At 36.3% G+C, this 14751-nt stretch overlaps 1 protein-coding gene across 5 annotated transcripts in view; it reads right to left on the bottom strand.

Moving 5' to 3' along the window:
• Positions 1 to 402: 402 nt before the first annotated feature.
• Positions 403 to 14751, bottom strand: part of LOC108751841 — a 23022-nt gene continuing 8673 nt past the window's right edge. Inside the window, exons 1-7 of one of the 5 annotated variants that reach the window (XM_018492283.1) lie at positions 10768 to 11347; positions 7553 to 8919; positions 6699 to 6877; positions 5544 to 5570; positions 3053 to 3298; positions 2661 to 2921; positions 403 to 2514 (exon numbers count right to left, since the gene is read on the bottom strand). In XM_018492283.1, coding sequence (XP_018347785.1) covers positions 2319 to 2514; positions 2661 to 2921; positions 3053 to 3298; positions 5544 to 5570; positions 6699 to 6877; positions 7553 to 8919; positions 10768 to 10879 — 2388 coding nt within the window. In that variant the 5' untranslated portion in view covers positions 10880 to 11347 and the 3' untranslated portion in view covers positions 403 to 2318. Of the gene's footprint in view, positions 2515 to 2660; positions 2933 to 3052; positions 3299 to 5543; positions 5571 to 6698; positions 6878 to 7552; positions 8920 to 10767; positions 11348 to 14751 lie in introns of those variants that run through there. The other 4 variants (XM_018492284.1, XM_018492286.1, XM_018492287.1 and 1 more) reach the window with 4 other exon arrangements.

Genomic DNA, 14751 nt, shown 5'->3' with positions numbered 1-14751 from the left:
TATATATATATATATTTCATTTATTTATATTATATATATATATCGCCGGTCGATAACTCTTTAATGCTCTGTCCCACATTGAGAAGAGAAAATAGCATTTTATACGATGCCCTGAAGAGGGGCCTCCTACTGCGTCCTGCATTCTATTATTGTAAATGGAAATAAATAAAACAAATTATCAAAGACAGATTAATATAATGTCAATATTTCGAGAAATAATTTATTGAACTGAATATAATTTGATTTGTGACGTATTTATATGAACCATAAGTGGAAGACTATTTTAACGTGGTTCCAATATCTATTAGATTTCTTTTCATTTGAACGTTCTTCTTTTGTCGCATTTTCGTGTTATATTCATATAAATGTCTTAACAGCTTTGTATATGGGTTGGGCATTTTCAAATGCATACATAAATTTAACGTATCTGTGAACTGGGTTAAAGGTGCGAAACAATTACAATTGCACAATAAAGCTCCGCTTTTAGCGAAACCACCTCAATTTTGGACTCATAACGTTTCTTTCTTTATAAGATCTTTATCGTACATTGGTTATCACACTTGGTGCGTATAACGCATTTGGCATAATAAATATATTGTTTGTCGTACACTTTTACAAACTTTTTATATTTTTATATATAGACGCAGTCTTTTCCACTCGACTCAATAAATTTTCACCTAAACCCATCACGAGATACTTGTCTTCAACAAACTCAAAAGTTATTAAGTTATTCAAATTTTATCGCGTAACAAATTTTAGAAATTTCGAAATATTTAAAACAAAAGTTTACAGTGCGAATGTCTGAAAGATGCAGCAGCAATATGGCGAAATATTATTCTTAACTCTCTCTATATTTGAAAAAAAGATACAAAAAGATCAGTTTTCTTTTCTTATCAATTGTATGACAGTGTCAGATCTTGTACATTATTCATATATCCTACAAATGTATCCATGAGATATTGCTCACTGCTATCTTTTCACATTAAGTAGGCATATTCCATTATTTCGCTCAGTACGTCATCACATTCTTGTTGTACACAATATATTTTTTAACACTCGAAACGAAAACTGTTCATCAATAAATTACCTTAACGCTTTTTAACGAGTTTTAAGAAAATGGTACAAAAACTCACGCAAAATTATAGCAATGAATAGTATAACGCTTTTAAATTAGCTTGTAGCTAGTTATCAGGATACGCACTAGTAATAGCTAGGAACTTGAAGAAGCTTTACTTCCATTTTTCGCTTTTTTTATTGATATATATTTAATATGCAAAATAGGTTATTCATTCTGAATAACTCTATAGCACGTTATGCCCATTTACAATAAATGGGACAATAGCCTTTTCTTTCTCCGAATTTTTTTTAAAATAGAACTTTTACTTTTTTATACACACAAGATACTAATGCATAATAAGAACACACGTAAAATTTAAGTCTAAAAGAATAGTATTCACTGTGTGCAAAGAGGTAGAAACGACATGTTTGTATGTTGCGCACTCACATGTTTTTGCGCGCGCGCGCGCATGTGTGTGTGTGTGTGTGTGTAAGAGAGGGACAAAAGTATGTATGTGGAATGATAGAGGATACATTTAATTTGAAAATAAGACCGTTCTCTATTTTAGGTCTATTTTGTTGTGTAACAATATAATAATTTTTACATTATAACAGATCTCTCAAAAATAGAAATAAAATAAATCAATGATTGACGTCAGATGCGACTTTCTGTTGACTCGATTTTCGTGTCAACAATTCCCTCCTTTATCGTTCTTATCTTGACAAATGACAGATGCGAGCAAGCGTGCTTTGTCTCAACAGCGGTCACGTCAAAAAAATTTTGATAACAATTTGGCAAAAGATACAATTCAATTATATGTGTACCATATTTCCGAAGTCATGAAACGCTGTAATAACGCATATCCGGCGATTTATTGTCAAGGTACGAGAAGAGTGGATGTTTACACGAAAACTGGATCGAAAGCGACATCTAATGCCGACTATTGAAATAAATCTTTCTACGTAGAAAGCAAATCTGAATTGTCAATTATATTTTAAATTTACACGTTTCAATGTTATTTACAGTCACGTCCTCTTCAATACACTTTGGAGAAAGAAATAGCTCTCACCACTGTGTCACTTTACACTTTGAATTCGTCAGAATCAATGTAAATTTTGTCACGCATCATACGCGACGTTATATACTTGTATTTAGATGCACCTAACTTTCAAAGGCGTTCCAAAATACAATCATGAGAATATCGGCTTTAGAAAGCCGAATGGTAATAGTCATAAGTAGGCCAGTAAGGCTGTAGCCAATCCTAGCTGGTACGTTGACGCTTTTTGGCAGGGTGCTCTTCGGACGAATGAGCTAGGGAAGGCATGACCATATCTCCTCTATTGAACATATACTTGAATTGTGGCATATATTTCATTATACTCCTAATATGGATTAAAGGTAGATCTTCTGTTAATGAAGAACATTTGCCTGCTTCCATTAACATCTTCATTTGCAGTCTGCAAAAGTTTCATTTCTTTTATATAAAATAGATTATTTCATAAAATATAATAAATATCAATTGTAATCATTATCCCATTTATCTATTTATTTATGTTTTTATATTTGTCTATATTTATTTATTTATGTATATATATGTATTTACCTATTTCCTTGATATAATTCTATATGTAGTACATCTGTAAGAACTTGTCTACAACTCTCGATGTCACAGGCAGGGAAAAAATTGGAAACGAAGTCAGGAAGTGTCATCAGCAATTCGCTATATATGTAAGGTTTGAAATTAATACAGGGTACCATCTTTTCTTCAAGTAATGCTTTCTGTATTTGGTATGGTTGTACATGACAAGTAGTAATATGTTGTGGGTCCGATATTGGTATCAGTGGTTTCTTCCCTCGGGTATCCCTAAAAAATAACTTCAACGTAAATTGTACACTGAATCAAACACATTTTATAATACGTTTGAGTATACAAAAAAAAAGAATTAATCTGATGTTTATTCATTTAGCTGACCAATAATAAGTAATAATATATACCTGGAACCGCTACTATTGCCGCTACCACTGCTACCATTAACTGGTATCAGAGGAGGTGGATATTTTGAATGAGATGTGTTATGCACAGATGGTGTATGCCTTTGAGGATGTAATAAATTTGGTGCTGATGTAGGTACTGGCATTAAAGCTTGGACTTGTTCGCTTAAACCAAGCATTTGTGGATATGTAGTTGCTGTGACTGCATTAGGTACACCTAACGTAGGTGTTGTATATGTCGTGGTCACCCTGAAATACAAAAATTATATTATTTTTTACTACTTTATCGAATATCTGTTACTAATTTTAATTTATTTGATTTCTGTCATTAAAGTCTTTAACCTTTTTGGCAATAAATATGAGTGTCTATTAATTTTGTGTGTGTATGTTTATTTTTGTTACATTTTTATATCTTTACATAAATTAATAAAATATTCGATACAATTTCACAAAAACAACACAAGATTTATGCAAATATGGTTAAATTACGTATTACATATATTTACATATTTATGTTTGTACAAATTACAAATATAATTTAATTCAATTTTTAATAAATAAATCCATTTTTTGCAAAATATTAAATTATAAAAATAAAAGATAAAGATTTATATAAAAGCAATTCCTATATACAAGAGATACATAAATATATATAAATTATATATTTCATTAATACGACAAAAGAAATCACTTTTATAAATGGATTTATAATAATGCTGTCAACATTTAATTCATTCATTATGTATTTTAGACATTTTACTCATATTACTCGAAATATCTCTCATTCATCAGGTAGATAGGTAAATAAAACCCTCTGTAAATGATTTCTAGAAAATAATATACACTTTTCAATAATATACTACTATTCAATAAAAAATAGGGAACACTTTCTAACACAAAATTGCACAATATTCAGAACACTATAACTTGGTGAAAAATCATTGCAAACAAAAAATCAAAAAAGCATTTGAAAGCTTGAAATCCCTACTTTCGAAATCGGTAATTGATATTTCAATCTGACTGATCCTTTACGGAGCTATACGGACACAAATGGATATACCCGTCAAATCTGAAAATTTTGTACAAATTTTACAAAGGTCTATCGCGTGAAGTAAAATTCACACAAAAATGCGGTTTACAGCAATCGAAAGAGTGAATCTTTACCTTCAATTTGCTTTTTTTATTGAGCATTGTACGATTTTTTTCACCGAGAATTTTTATTGAAAAATGATTACTTTTGCTTCAATGTTAAATAAAAAAAGCAAATTAAAACTTGTAATAAAGTTTTTATATACAAAAATGATTTGAAGCATTCAAAAGTTAGCTTTAAGCTTTAAAACGTTTATTTCAAACATCGCTTCATAATCATTTTTCGCAGAGATACGTAAACCTTGATTTTGGCTCTTTTAATGCTAATTCTAAATAATCCTTTAACTTCAAGATAGAATAACTTTATCAAAAATGGTCGTAATAAAATTTTTAAAAAAGCATTTTAAAGATTGAAATCTGTACAGCAGACGAAAGAGTGAATCTTTTCCCTCAATTTGTTTTTTTATTGAGTATTATATGATTTTTTTTCATCGATTTTTATTGAACGTTGAAGCAAAAATGATCACTTTTGCTTCAATGTTGAATAACTCAGTGAAAAAAAAATCGTATAATGATCAATAAAAAAGCAAATTAAAGGTAGATACAGATTCATTCTTTCGCTGCTGTAAATCGCATTTTTGTGTAATTTTTACTTTACGCCATAGATCTTTGTAAAGTTTATAAAAAAATTTCAGATTTAACGAATATATCCATTTACGTCCATATGGCTTCGTAAAGGATCAGTTTTCAGATTGAAATATCAATTACCGATTTCAAAAGTGAAAATTTCAATCTTTCAAATGTTTTTTTGATTTTTTGTCTGCGATGATTTTTCACCGAGTTACGGTGTTTTGAATATTGCGCAATTTTGGGCGTGTTCGAAAGTGTTCCCTATTTTTTGTTGAGTAGTGTATAATAAAATATAATACATCATTTTACGTTAGAATCATTGTAAGATACTAATTGTCGTTCGAAGCCTTTCTCATATCGTAAATAAAGTAATTGGCTTTCAATCTTTACTTAGATATATTACACTTACTTAGATATATTACTAAATTTTTTCAGATAATACATATTTCTAGTTGTCTAAATATTTATATATGTACAGACTACTTTGTTTATATATTGACAACAATATAATAAATCATACATTAATTATTATAAAATTTGAAATATTATATAACGCAGATATTGTGTGTGTAAAGTAGATTCATGACTAATGTATTTAATGTACTTAATGTATCACGCAAAGAGAGAGAAGCTTTAAAGACAGTCATGTAAATTAATTATAAATATTGATGTTAGATTTATCTATATGATTTACAGTTTGAGATATAAATTTATGCATGCTATCTTATTTCTTATAATAATCTATATGACAATAGTATATGTTACAAGGACTCACCAGTCATCCTTCCCATAGGTGGGATAACTATACAAAAAAAATCATACGTTGTATGTACAAATGCAGAAAGCTATGGTGCAGATACTCTACATATAACGATTATAATTATGCTTTATATATATATATATATATATATATATATATATATGTGTGTGTAAACATAATGTTTCAAGCTAGGATAAGCATATGGCTTTAATGCTCAATATTTCATGCTCAATGTGCTGTATATAAAAAGTGAAATTTCTTTCTTTCACACATTAACAACAGTAAATCAATTTTATAGAGGTCTCAATATTAAAAAATAATATTACAATAAAACGGGCAAATGAGAGCTATTACACGGTTATTATTTGTGTATATTATTCAAACAACATTTTTATTTATTCTTGATATATACATCAATTAATCGACCTTAATGTACTTCAGACTCCGACGAAGACACATGTCTAATGACTTTTATAGAATTATATAATTTGAGCTGGAAATATTTATAACAGAGAATGGAGGTGCATTTTCTCAGTAAAACCAAACTTAACATTCATAAAATCGATTAAGAAGTTGTTCACACAATCCAATGGGGATTCACTCGAGATTTATAGGAATGCGCCTACATTTATAATAATAGTACTTAATTTTGTTTGTTAATAGTCAGTTTTTTTATCATTATTTTGAAGATGGCTAAAAAGAACAATCGAAACGTCGATTAATTGATTTACATATCAAGAATAAATAAAAATTATTTGAATGACATACACAAATAATAACTGTGTAATAACTCTCATTTACCCGTTTTATTGTAATATTATTTTTTCATACATAATTTATTTGATTAAGAAGAAAAACACTTATTAATCTTTTTTTTTTTTAAATCAAAATTATCTTTTGCAACATACGATTTTTAATTTTTTGTAAACGATACCATACAGAATACAAAATAAATAAATGTGCAACAATTTTATTGAATATTATGTACATTCTATGCTAATTGGTTTGCTTTGTAAGCAAGCGTACAGTATAAAAAGTTGCTAAAAAAACCTTTGATAAAAGAAAAACAAAAATATCTTTTAAATTATTTAAAATTTTGTGAGCTTACAACACATGTATATACGTACTAAGCTATATCAAAAGTTTTTAGAAAATTCTATTGATGCTTACCCGAGATTCGGTTGATTGGAGTGAACAGTTGCTCGTATAAGAGGCGGTGGTTGGACTTGAGCAACCCCTTGCATAGTTGTCGTCGAGTATACCCCAGGATACTGAGCTGCTGCTCCACTACTGCTCCCTCTACTTCTAGACTGTTGAGAATAGCTTTTGGGAGCAGTTGTCATCTGTTGCTAAAAATAAAAAACTGTACATTTTGTCTGGTATACGATATAAACATACTGAACTACAACTAAAAAAATTATCAAGGCATCGCAGACATCGCATATTATAATTTATAATCACGGTTGCCACCTAATTTATAATCCGGTTTTTTAATGAAAACTTTTTGAATGAATCTCCGGCTCTTCACACAAGTGACAGAAAAAAATTTTCAATTAATCACTCAAAATTTTGTCGAGCTTCTTTTCAGATGAGCGATTTTTCTTTCGAAATATATAACAAAATATTTACTAAATCTGTTAAGTTTTCTTTTTCTTTTTTTTTTTTAGAAATCACTCATACAATAAAGACGTCCAAGGATACATTCGAGGAGCGCGCTATCAGCGTCATTTGTATAATACTATCCTTGTTTACGTCTAATGGACAATGAAGATAGAATGATACAAATAGCGCTAATAGCATCTCCCCGAATGTAGTCCAAGAAATGTTCTAAAAGATGTCCCTACACGATTTCCAGGATGTCTCTTGGACGAAGAATACTGTACGAGAAGAAAGTAACGATCTCGGCGGTGATTATCGATTTTCGACGACAGTTTAGCGACATGACCAGTAGAAGAGCCATCGATTTCTCGATTAGTAATAGTAAATGAAAGGTAGCAATGATGTTTACAAGGAGATTAGCTTACGTTGTGCATCACATTGTTCAGAGTCGCTCGTATAATGCTGGCCTGAGGATTGAGTGCCGTTTGAAAGGTAGGTTGACCACCGACGAGGCCTGACCAATGGCCGTTAACCACACCTTGAACGGTATTCAACATAGGCTGCGACACTACCGGCATATTTGATCTACCGGTAGGAAGTCCCGATGGGGAGGAATGCGCGGGGTGCGTCACTACAGGCCTCGGCTGTCCTATTCGTGGCATCTGCGCTGCCGTACTCGCGACAGTCCCCCCTCGTGGCATCATATTAGGCATCGGTACGGTACGCGTGTTTAGAGGTGGTGCCACTTTGTTCGCGCTCTGCACGGAAGGAGGTTTAGTTGCCGGCGGTGTAGGTGGCTGTTTTGTCCATCCACCACCGGTACCGCTTCCGTTGCTGTTCACCAATAACTGTGAGTCCATAACTTTGGTCGGCCAGTAGTCCTCGAAGCCGGTACCCGGTGGAAAGTAACTCTTAATGTCACTCAAACTGATTACCGAACACGTTTCACTCGCAAACAGTTCGTTACGTATACCCTGTACTTTGCAGCAAAATTTCAAATACGACAAATCCCAGCCCTCAAGCTTTTCCGCTTTTAGCTTGAGATTTTCCGTCTCGCCCTCAAAATAAAACAGCGGCACATATTGCAAACTATCCTTTACCGTATAAGGTACTACAGACTCTTTGTTTATTCGTATGAAACCACATTTCTCCGCTTTGCGTCCGCTTGTCACGTTCGGATTGGTACCGGCGGTCAGTTTGGTATAACACACATCGAGAAATGTATAAAATTCCTTGGCGTCCGATAAACGCACCACTAAGTCCTTACACGTAAACACGTCCCTCCCGAATTGATTCTCGCAGTGCTTGGTGTTAATCTCGTTAAACAACTTGCTCTCAGCCTCCGTAATGTAATAACTCCTTATACATGTGCAACTGTAGATGTCCGAATGAAGAAAACTCAGGTACTTGTTGAGAAGCTTAGATTCTAGGATGCGTACGGCGCAATACTTTTCACCGGAGCGAAATATATAAGGTATGTGACATTCGTCGAAGCTCGTCCAACCGAATCGTCCCCGCTGGCTGTCGTCGTCCGGCGTCGGCACTTTACTTTCCAAACCACCACTCGGCGGTTTCGGAGCGGACGATCCATCAGTTGGTCGTTTATGCAGATATCCAAGAATACCGGGAAGATTAGGCTGCGGTATAAGACACTGCTGCCTCTGCTGTTGTTGTTGTACTGCTGGCATGCTCGCCAGCATTTTCGCCTTGTGTGCTTCCACCATTTTGGCAGCCAATTCACGGATTTCCGCATCGTCTGGACGTTCTTGCTTAACGACGACTTTCTCAAAATCTGAAAAAAGAGGACGTATAAGACTTATATTTTCGAAAGTAGTTATAATATTTAACGCTTAATTACTATTATGCATATCGCATCGCGAGAATAATATTACATAAGTGCAAATTATTCAAAAGAATACTTTGAAAAATTTCAATGTTCATTGTGTCTGGAAAACTAACGTTTTTTTATTGTATCATGGAAGTCGAGAATTACATTGCAAGAATGAGTATTATCAGCAAAAGAAGTTCAATCGATAGATGTGCTATTTATAAAATATATTCAATTAGGTATTGCCGACCGATGTTTTTGTAGCATGTATAATAATCCAGTTAAATCTTGTCCCTGGTTATTTATCATGTAAATTTATTAATTGTTATGCGACAACGCATCGTTAAATCACATCCGATAAATCCTAAATCGATTTGCAATTAGTATGTAGGCCGATTTCTCGCGCGCCAATACAAAAATAGCTTTTTTTTGTGCTGACGCTCAGGCTTATCTGTTACGTCACCAACACAAAACTAATCGTAACTAATGTTTATATATTTTAGAAAAAAATCGGTGTTTAACACTATACAATATCTATATAATTCACTATATATTGATATTAATATTAACAGCAACATGATGTAAATTTTAAATCCACGCCATGATGGTGTTGATACAAACATCAGGAGTTAAAAATCCACGTGTTAATATTAACACCAACATGATAAAAATTATATATTACTTATATATAGACACCGCATTATTTATAATTAAAAATTAAATCTATATCAATATTTTTTAGAATGTGTACAGAACTATTAGATGATATAAATTAATGAAGCTAAATTAATCATCAGCTTTTTACGTATATTTCGTAACACGCAACCCTCAGACAATATTAATTGATAAAATTCAGCATTAACTTCTAGTTTTTCATGTGTACTTTGTAATACACTAAATTAACTAACTGTAATTAATTTGATTTAAATAACTTGGAATCGGATGACTTATGGCTTTGTCAATCTTTGAGTTTGTTTTACTGCAATTATTTAAAATTAGTAAACTTTATTGCACATGTTACACATCTATAAATAAACAGAAGAGAATTTCATGTATTATTACTTATTATTCTTTATCTATGAGTTATGGAATTCTGATTGAAAATGGACAAATTAGAATTTTTTTTATTGAATTTATTATAATTCTAGTTGAGACAATCAAAATTCCGATTGATCAGGATCTTCATTTATGATCAAAAAATTATCTTAATGCATCGATTTTCGCCGCGCGACGATCGAAGAATTCAAATTTCGCTCCGCGATCAAATCGATCCGATAGTAATTAAAGCCCCTTCGAGACGTGTCAACACAATCGAGAATACGTCCAGCGTGCAGCGTAAACACGCCGGTCCGTAATGATCGGAGTAACCCCGACGGTGTCAAAAGGAAACAGGTAGGTAAAACTTGTCGCGCACGTGACGCGTCTCGATTGAAGATCCTCGATCGATCCTCGCGCGCGCGCTCGATGACATGCCGCGTCGTGATGACATGATTACCGAGGCATAAACCGCGTAAATGTAAACACTTCTGGCTCCGGCGAGAGACATCGAGAGACTAACGTCGATTCACCGTCGTCTCGCTCGGGGGAGTCCTCCGTGCGACGATTTCGGAGAGTGAGAGATCGCCAGCGAGTGAAATTTTCTGTGCCGCGGGCGTGGAACGTAAAAGAATCTACGATCCTTTTCTCCGATTCGCGCGTGTCAATTGCGTTCGTCAGCACGGAGGAGACTCCGTAAACGAAACTGAAACTCGCATTCTCGAGTCCCACGATCACGGCACGCGCGAACGGGACGTGTACGAAGGAGAAACGTACTCAGTGACATTCGTTCGGGTGCCATCCGCGACGGACTGCTCTTCTCGAGCCATATGGCGTCCGTGCTGCTGTCGGCACTCGCGACCGGTATGTCGGTGAAGCCGTTCCTCATCCTCGACGCTCGAGAGGGTCACCCTTGAATTGAATAGCTGCGAAATCACATTTCGCAGTGCAGCTGAGACGATCCCGTCACGCCACAATGTTCCCTCTGTTGAGAATCTAACATGCAGCAGCAGCAGCAGCAGCAGCAGCAGCTTCGTCCGTCCACCTACGCGCACCGCCGACGGTATCGCGCGCAATCCATGTTACACGACAAAGAGGAGAGGAGCGGAAGGACGAAAATGACGTATCAGAGAATTGTGATCCGTATAATCCGTAGCACAGGAAAGTCGTGTCTTCTAGTCGTCCCCTCTAGTCGGTACTCGCGTCGACTCTCGCAGTTTTCACGCTTTCCTTCGACGACGAGGACGACGACGACGACGACGACGTCGTTTCACTTTGTGCGCCGACACTCTTATACCAGGTGGCGCGAAAGATTCTCATCATCGTTACTAACCCACCGCCGCCGCCTCCACACCGACACCAGCAGCGCGCTGCCGCCACCACCACCACCGCCACCACCACCACTACTATCGCGCTCGATACGTCGAGGGTAAAACAGGGGAAGAACGGGATGTAGATGTACATACGTAGAGACGGTATCGCTCCACCGCCGACTACGTACATACTCGTCGTCCGGGCGTAGCTCCGCGAACCACCGGAGCTGTCCCAAAGACCGCGACACTCTCAAACGAGGACAGCGCCATGCTATCGCGCGCGCGCGCGCGTTCCCGGTCTTCGGTGCGAAACCTCGATTTCAGGCTGTACGGCGACGTGCTGTCGATCGAGTTGCTGCTCGACGACCCGCGGCTCCGCGGGGATACTCGGCATCTCCTAGCACGGTCTAGACCGCGTACATAGTTACATACGTCTACGCGAGCGGCAATCTCTGCTCTCTGCGCGGACTGTACTGAATGTACATACAACGCTAGCTAGATATCAAGCTCGCGCTCTCTTCGCCAGTGTCGTCCTCGGCGGCTCGCGCTCGAACCGGCCTCGGTATTCCTGGGATTAAAGCGCGCGGGCACCTCCTCCTCGGCTCCTCGCCCGATCCGTCGCGTCGCGTCGCGGCGCGACGCGACGCCTCGCGTCCGCTGTCGACGACGGTCGACCGCACGGCAGTGACAGCGCGACGTCCCGCCGAACGTGCCGACGTCGTCTCCGAAGATGTGTTCCAATACTCTGATATTGATACTTGACGCGTATACCGATCGATCAGTGGCCAGTCCATTTCCGGAAGTGACGCGTCGATACTCTGTACTCATATTAATGTGTACAGAGAATCGAATTGTGTATCTTGAAATAACAAAAGTGAAAATTACAAAAGTGAGCATATTCGTTAAATAATAAAGTATAATTTCATTGGTATTTCATATTTAATGAAATACTTTGCTCACTTTTGTAATTTTTTTCATTTCATTTCAAGATATACAATCAATCCCCAGAGATTCGATTGTGTGTCACACAGCTTAATGAAAATGGAGCAACAAAAGTGAGCAGATGCATCAATTAATTACAAACTATAACAATCATTCCAATGAAGTCGCCTATTTTTATTGTAATGTTCACCTCACAATCGAATCTCAGGGGCCGTGTTCTCGGAAAATGTTCTCGCATAAAATGTACGAAAATACTATACACAAAATAGTATATATATATATAAAATAGATTTCACTAGAATATTCGGTACACCTACTATTTTTTAAGAATAAGTTGTCTCCGAGGCAATTGCTAGGAAGTTCGAAAGGTGTCTATACTTTGTGTACGACGCGCAAAGCCTTTTGCGATCGATAGATTTCACGTAAATCCCAAGTCTCAATCGTACGCAGAATGTTATTCTCGTATATAGAAGGCAACAGAGAAAGTACACGCGGAATGAAACCGAATTATCGATCTCACGTGGATTCTATTAATTTTAGATATTGAGCATGTAAACTCTGTGGATGACGATTAGAATGACCGTGAATAAATGCTCTCTTACAATATTCGTATATTTTCCATGATTGAGTCCTTCGCTTCGAAAATTTTTGGACGATTGTACAATCTGTACAATTGATACTGAGTGCTTTCCATTTGATGACACAAGTCGACACAAGTGTCGTTCTATAACGACGTGTCATCAAATGCAAAGCATCCATTATAAAATTTTGAATTGTAGATAAAAAAAATTTCAATTCTTCTTCTATCAATCGCCGTAAAACCTGTATCAGACTAGAGATTGATAATGAGCTTGAATTTGATCAATCAAAGTAAAGCTGATATTTATTATTAGTTTTCTTTCTTCTAATTGGTTAATTTCAATCTGCAGTCTGAACGGCTTAAGACGGAAGTCTATTTGCATTTTGTACTTCAAACAGGATGCTTTAAAATTTAAATAAATTTAGTTTTCTTTAACTGTAGTTGAGAGTCAAGCTTAAGGAAGATTTTTGTAAATGACATTATCACCGTTAAATACGCTTGTGGCTTGAGAGAGATAGTCCATAATAATAGAATTATAAACGATTTATAAAGAAGTAGAATCGCATCTCGAAACGACATTCTAAAGATGTCCCAAAAATACCGTATCTCTTAAGGACATTCCCAGGATGTTTCTTAGATAAAATATACTATGTGAAATTATAAAATATTTGAAGCGACGATCTGTGCTGTATACACAGAATAAACCAATTGCTTTTAATATTTGTTTTTTGCCTAAAAGAACGAAAAGAAACTAGAGAAGTAGAATGATAAAACAAGCCACGTTTAGCATATACAGGACAATTCCATACGTCATTAGAAGTTTATTATTGAATATAGGATTAGAAATTGGCTATAGATTGGCTAACTTTATGCCCATACTGTCGTTGCCTCACATTACAATTTTTTGTACTATCCTGGAAAAGATGCTATTTCATCACTTTTGCAATAAACGTATCAAACATTCGACATATATTAATTCTTAAAAAAAAAAAAAAGACCTCTTTCATTTGAAGCGTGAACATTTCACTTTGGTCGTAGTGCCTTAGATTTTCTGAGAAGCTAAGGGGACGATGAGGGCGGAGAGAGACGTGCGAGATGCGTGGATACCTGATCTAAACGACCGCCCATCTCGAATCGCGCACGTCGTGTAGCATGGACCGGTTGCAGGAGCTAGGTACATACCGCTCAAAGAGTAGCCAGGACTGGCGTGTAAGATCGCGCGGACGATGTGACAACATCGCACGGTCGATATGCTCTTTCAGGCAAAGTGCCAAGATTGGTAAACGCACGCGGGGGTATATAGTCGTGGTTTCCAGGTATCACCCTCTGCCCCCCTCCCCATCCTTCTCGCCATCCCTCCCTCCATCCTTCCCCTCCGCCCCTCTCTAACTCCCGCGCTTGATTCGTTGCTCTTCATCACCCCTGAAGCTCACCCGTGGGATTTATCTCGATGGTGGGGGCCACATACCGGGAGTGGGAGTACCAAAGTTGCGCAGAACCCAGCCAGACGTTGGCTCCCGCTCATGCCATTGCGCAGTTCTTACGTATATAAACCCGCCGGCCACCTATATACTACATATGTATTATACTTATTATTTTAATCATGATTTACGAGCGCGGCGTTGCCGGTTCTCGCGCTCGGGGCACGCCCATTCCCTCCCTCGTCTCCACTTTTCAGCCATATAGGCGAATACATAGAAACGCGCGCGCGGAAAAGCAACGTCGCTTGATCGATACTTGAGAAACTTGCAATAAAAAAAAATTACTATATAGCGAATACGTTTCTTTGGTAATTCCAAGCGCAATAGTATATAAGTTAAAGATTCCTTACGCGTTTTTCTCAGCATTCTAAATAATTCATCTCCCTCTGTTTTTTTCTATCTTTCTTAGAACAATTTCCAAAATTTTATTTTGCAAATACACGAT

The sequence above is a fragment of the Trachymyrmex septentrionalis genome, unplaced genomic scaffold (genome assembly GCF_001594115.1).
Source record: "Trachymyrmex septentrionalis isolate Tsep2-gDNA-1 unplaced genomic scaffold, Tsep1.0 scaffold52, whole genome shotgun sequence".
NCBI classification, from domain to species: Eukaryota; Metazoa; Arthropoda; class Insecta; order Hymenoptera; family Formicidae; genus Trachymyrmex; species Trachymyrmex septentrionalis.
Note: the sequence above shows the minus strand (reverse complement) of the source record. Positions and strands in the feature narration are given on the sequence as shown.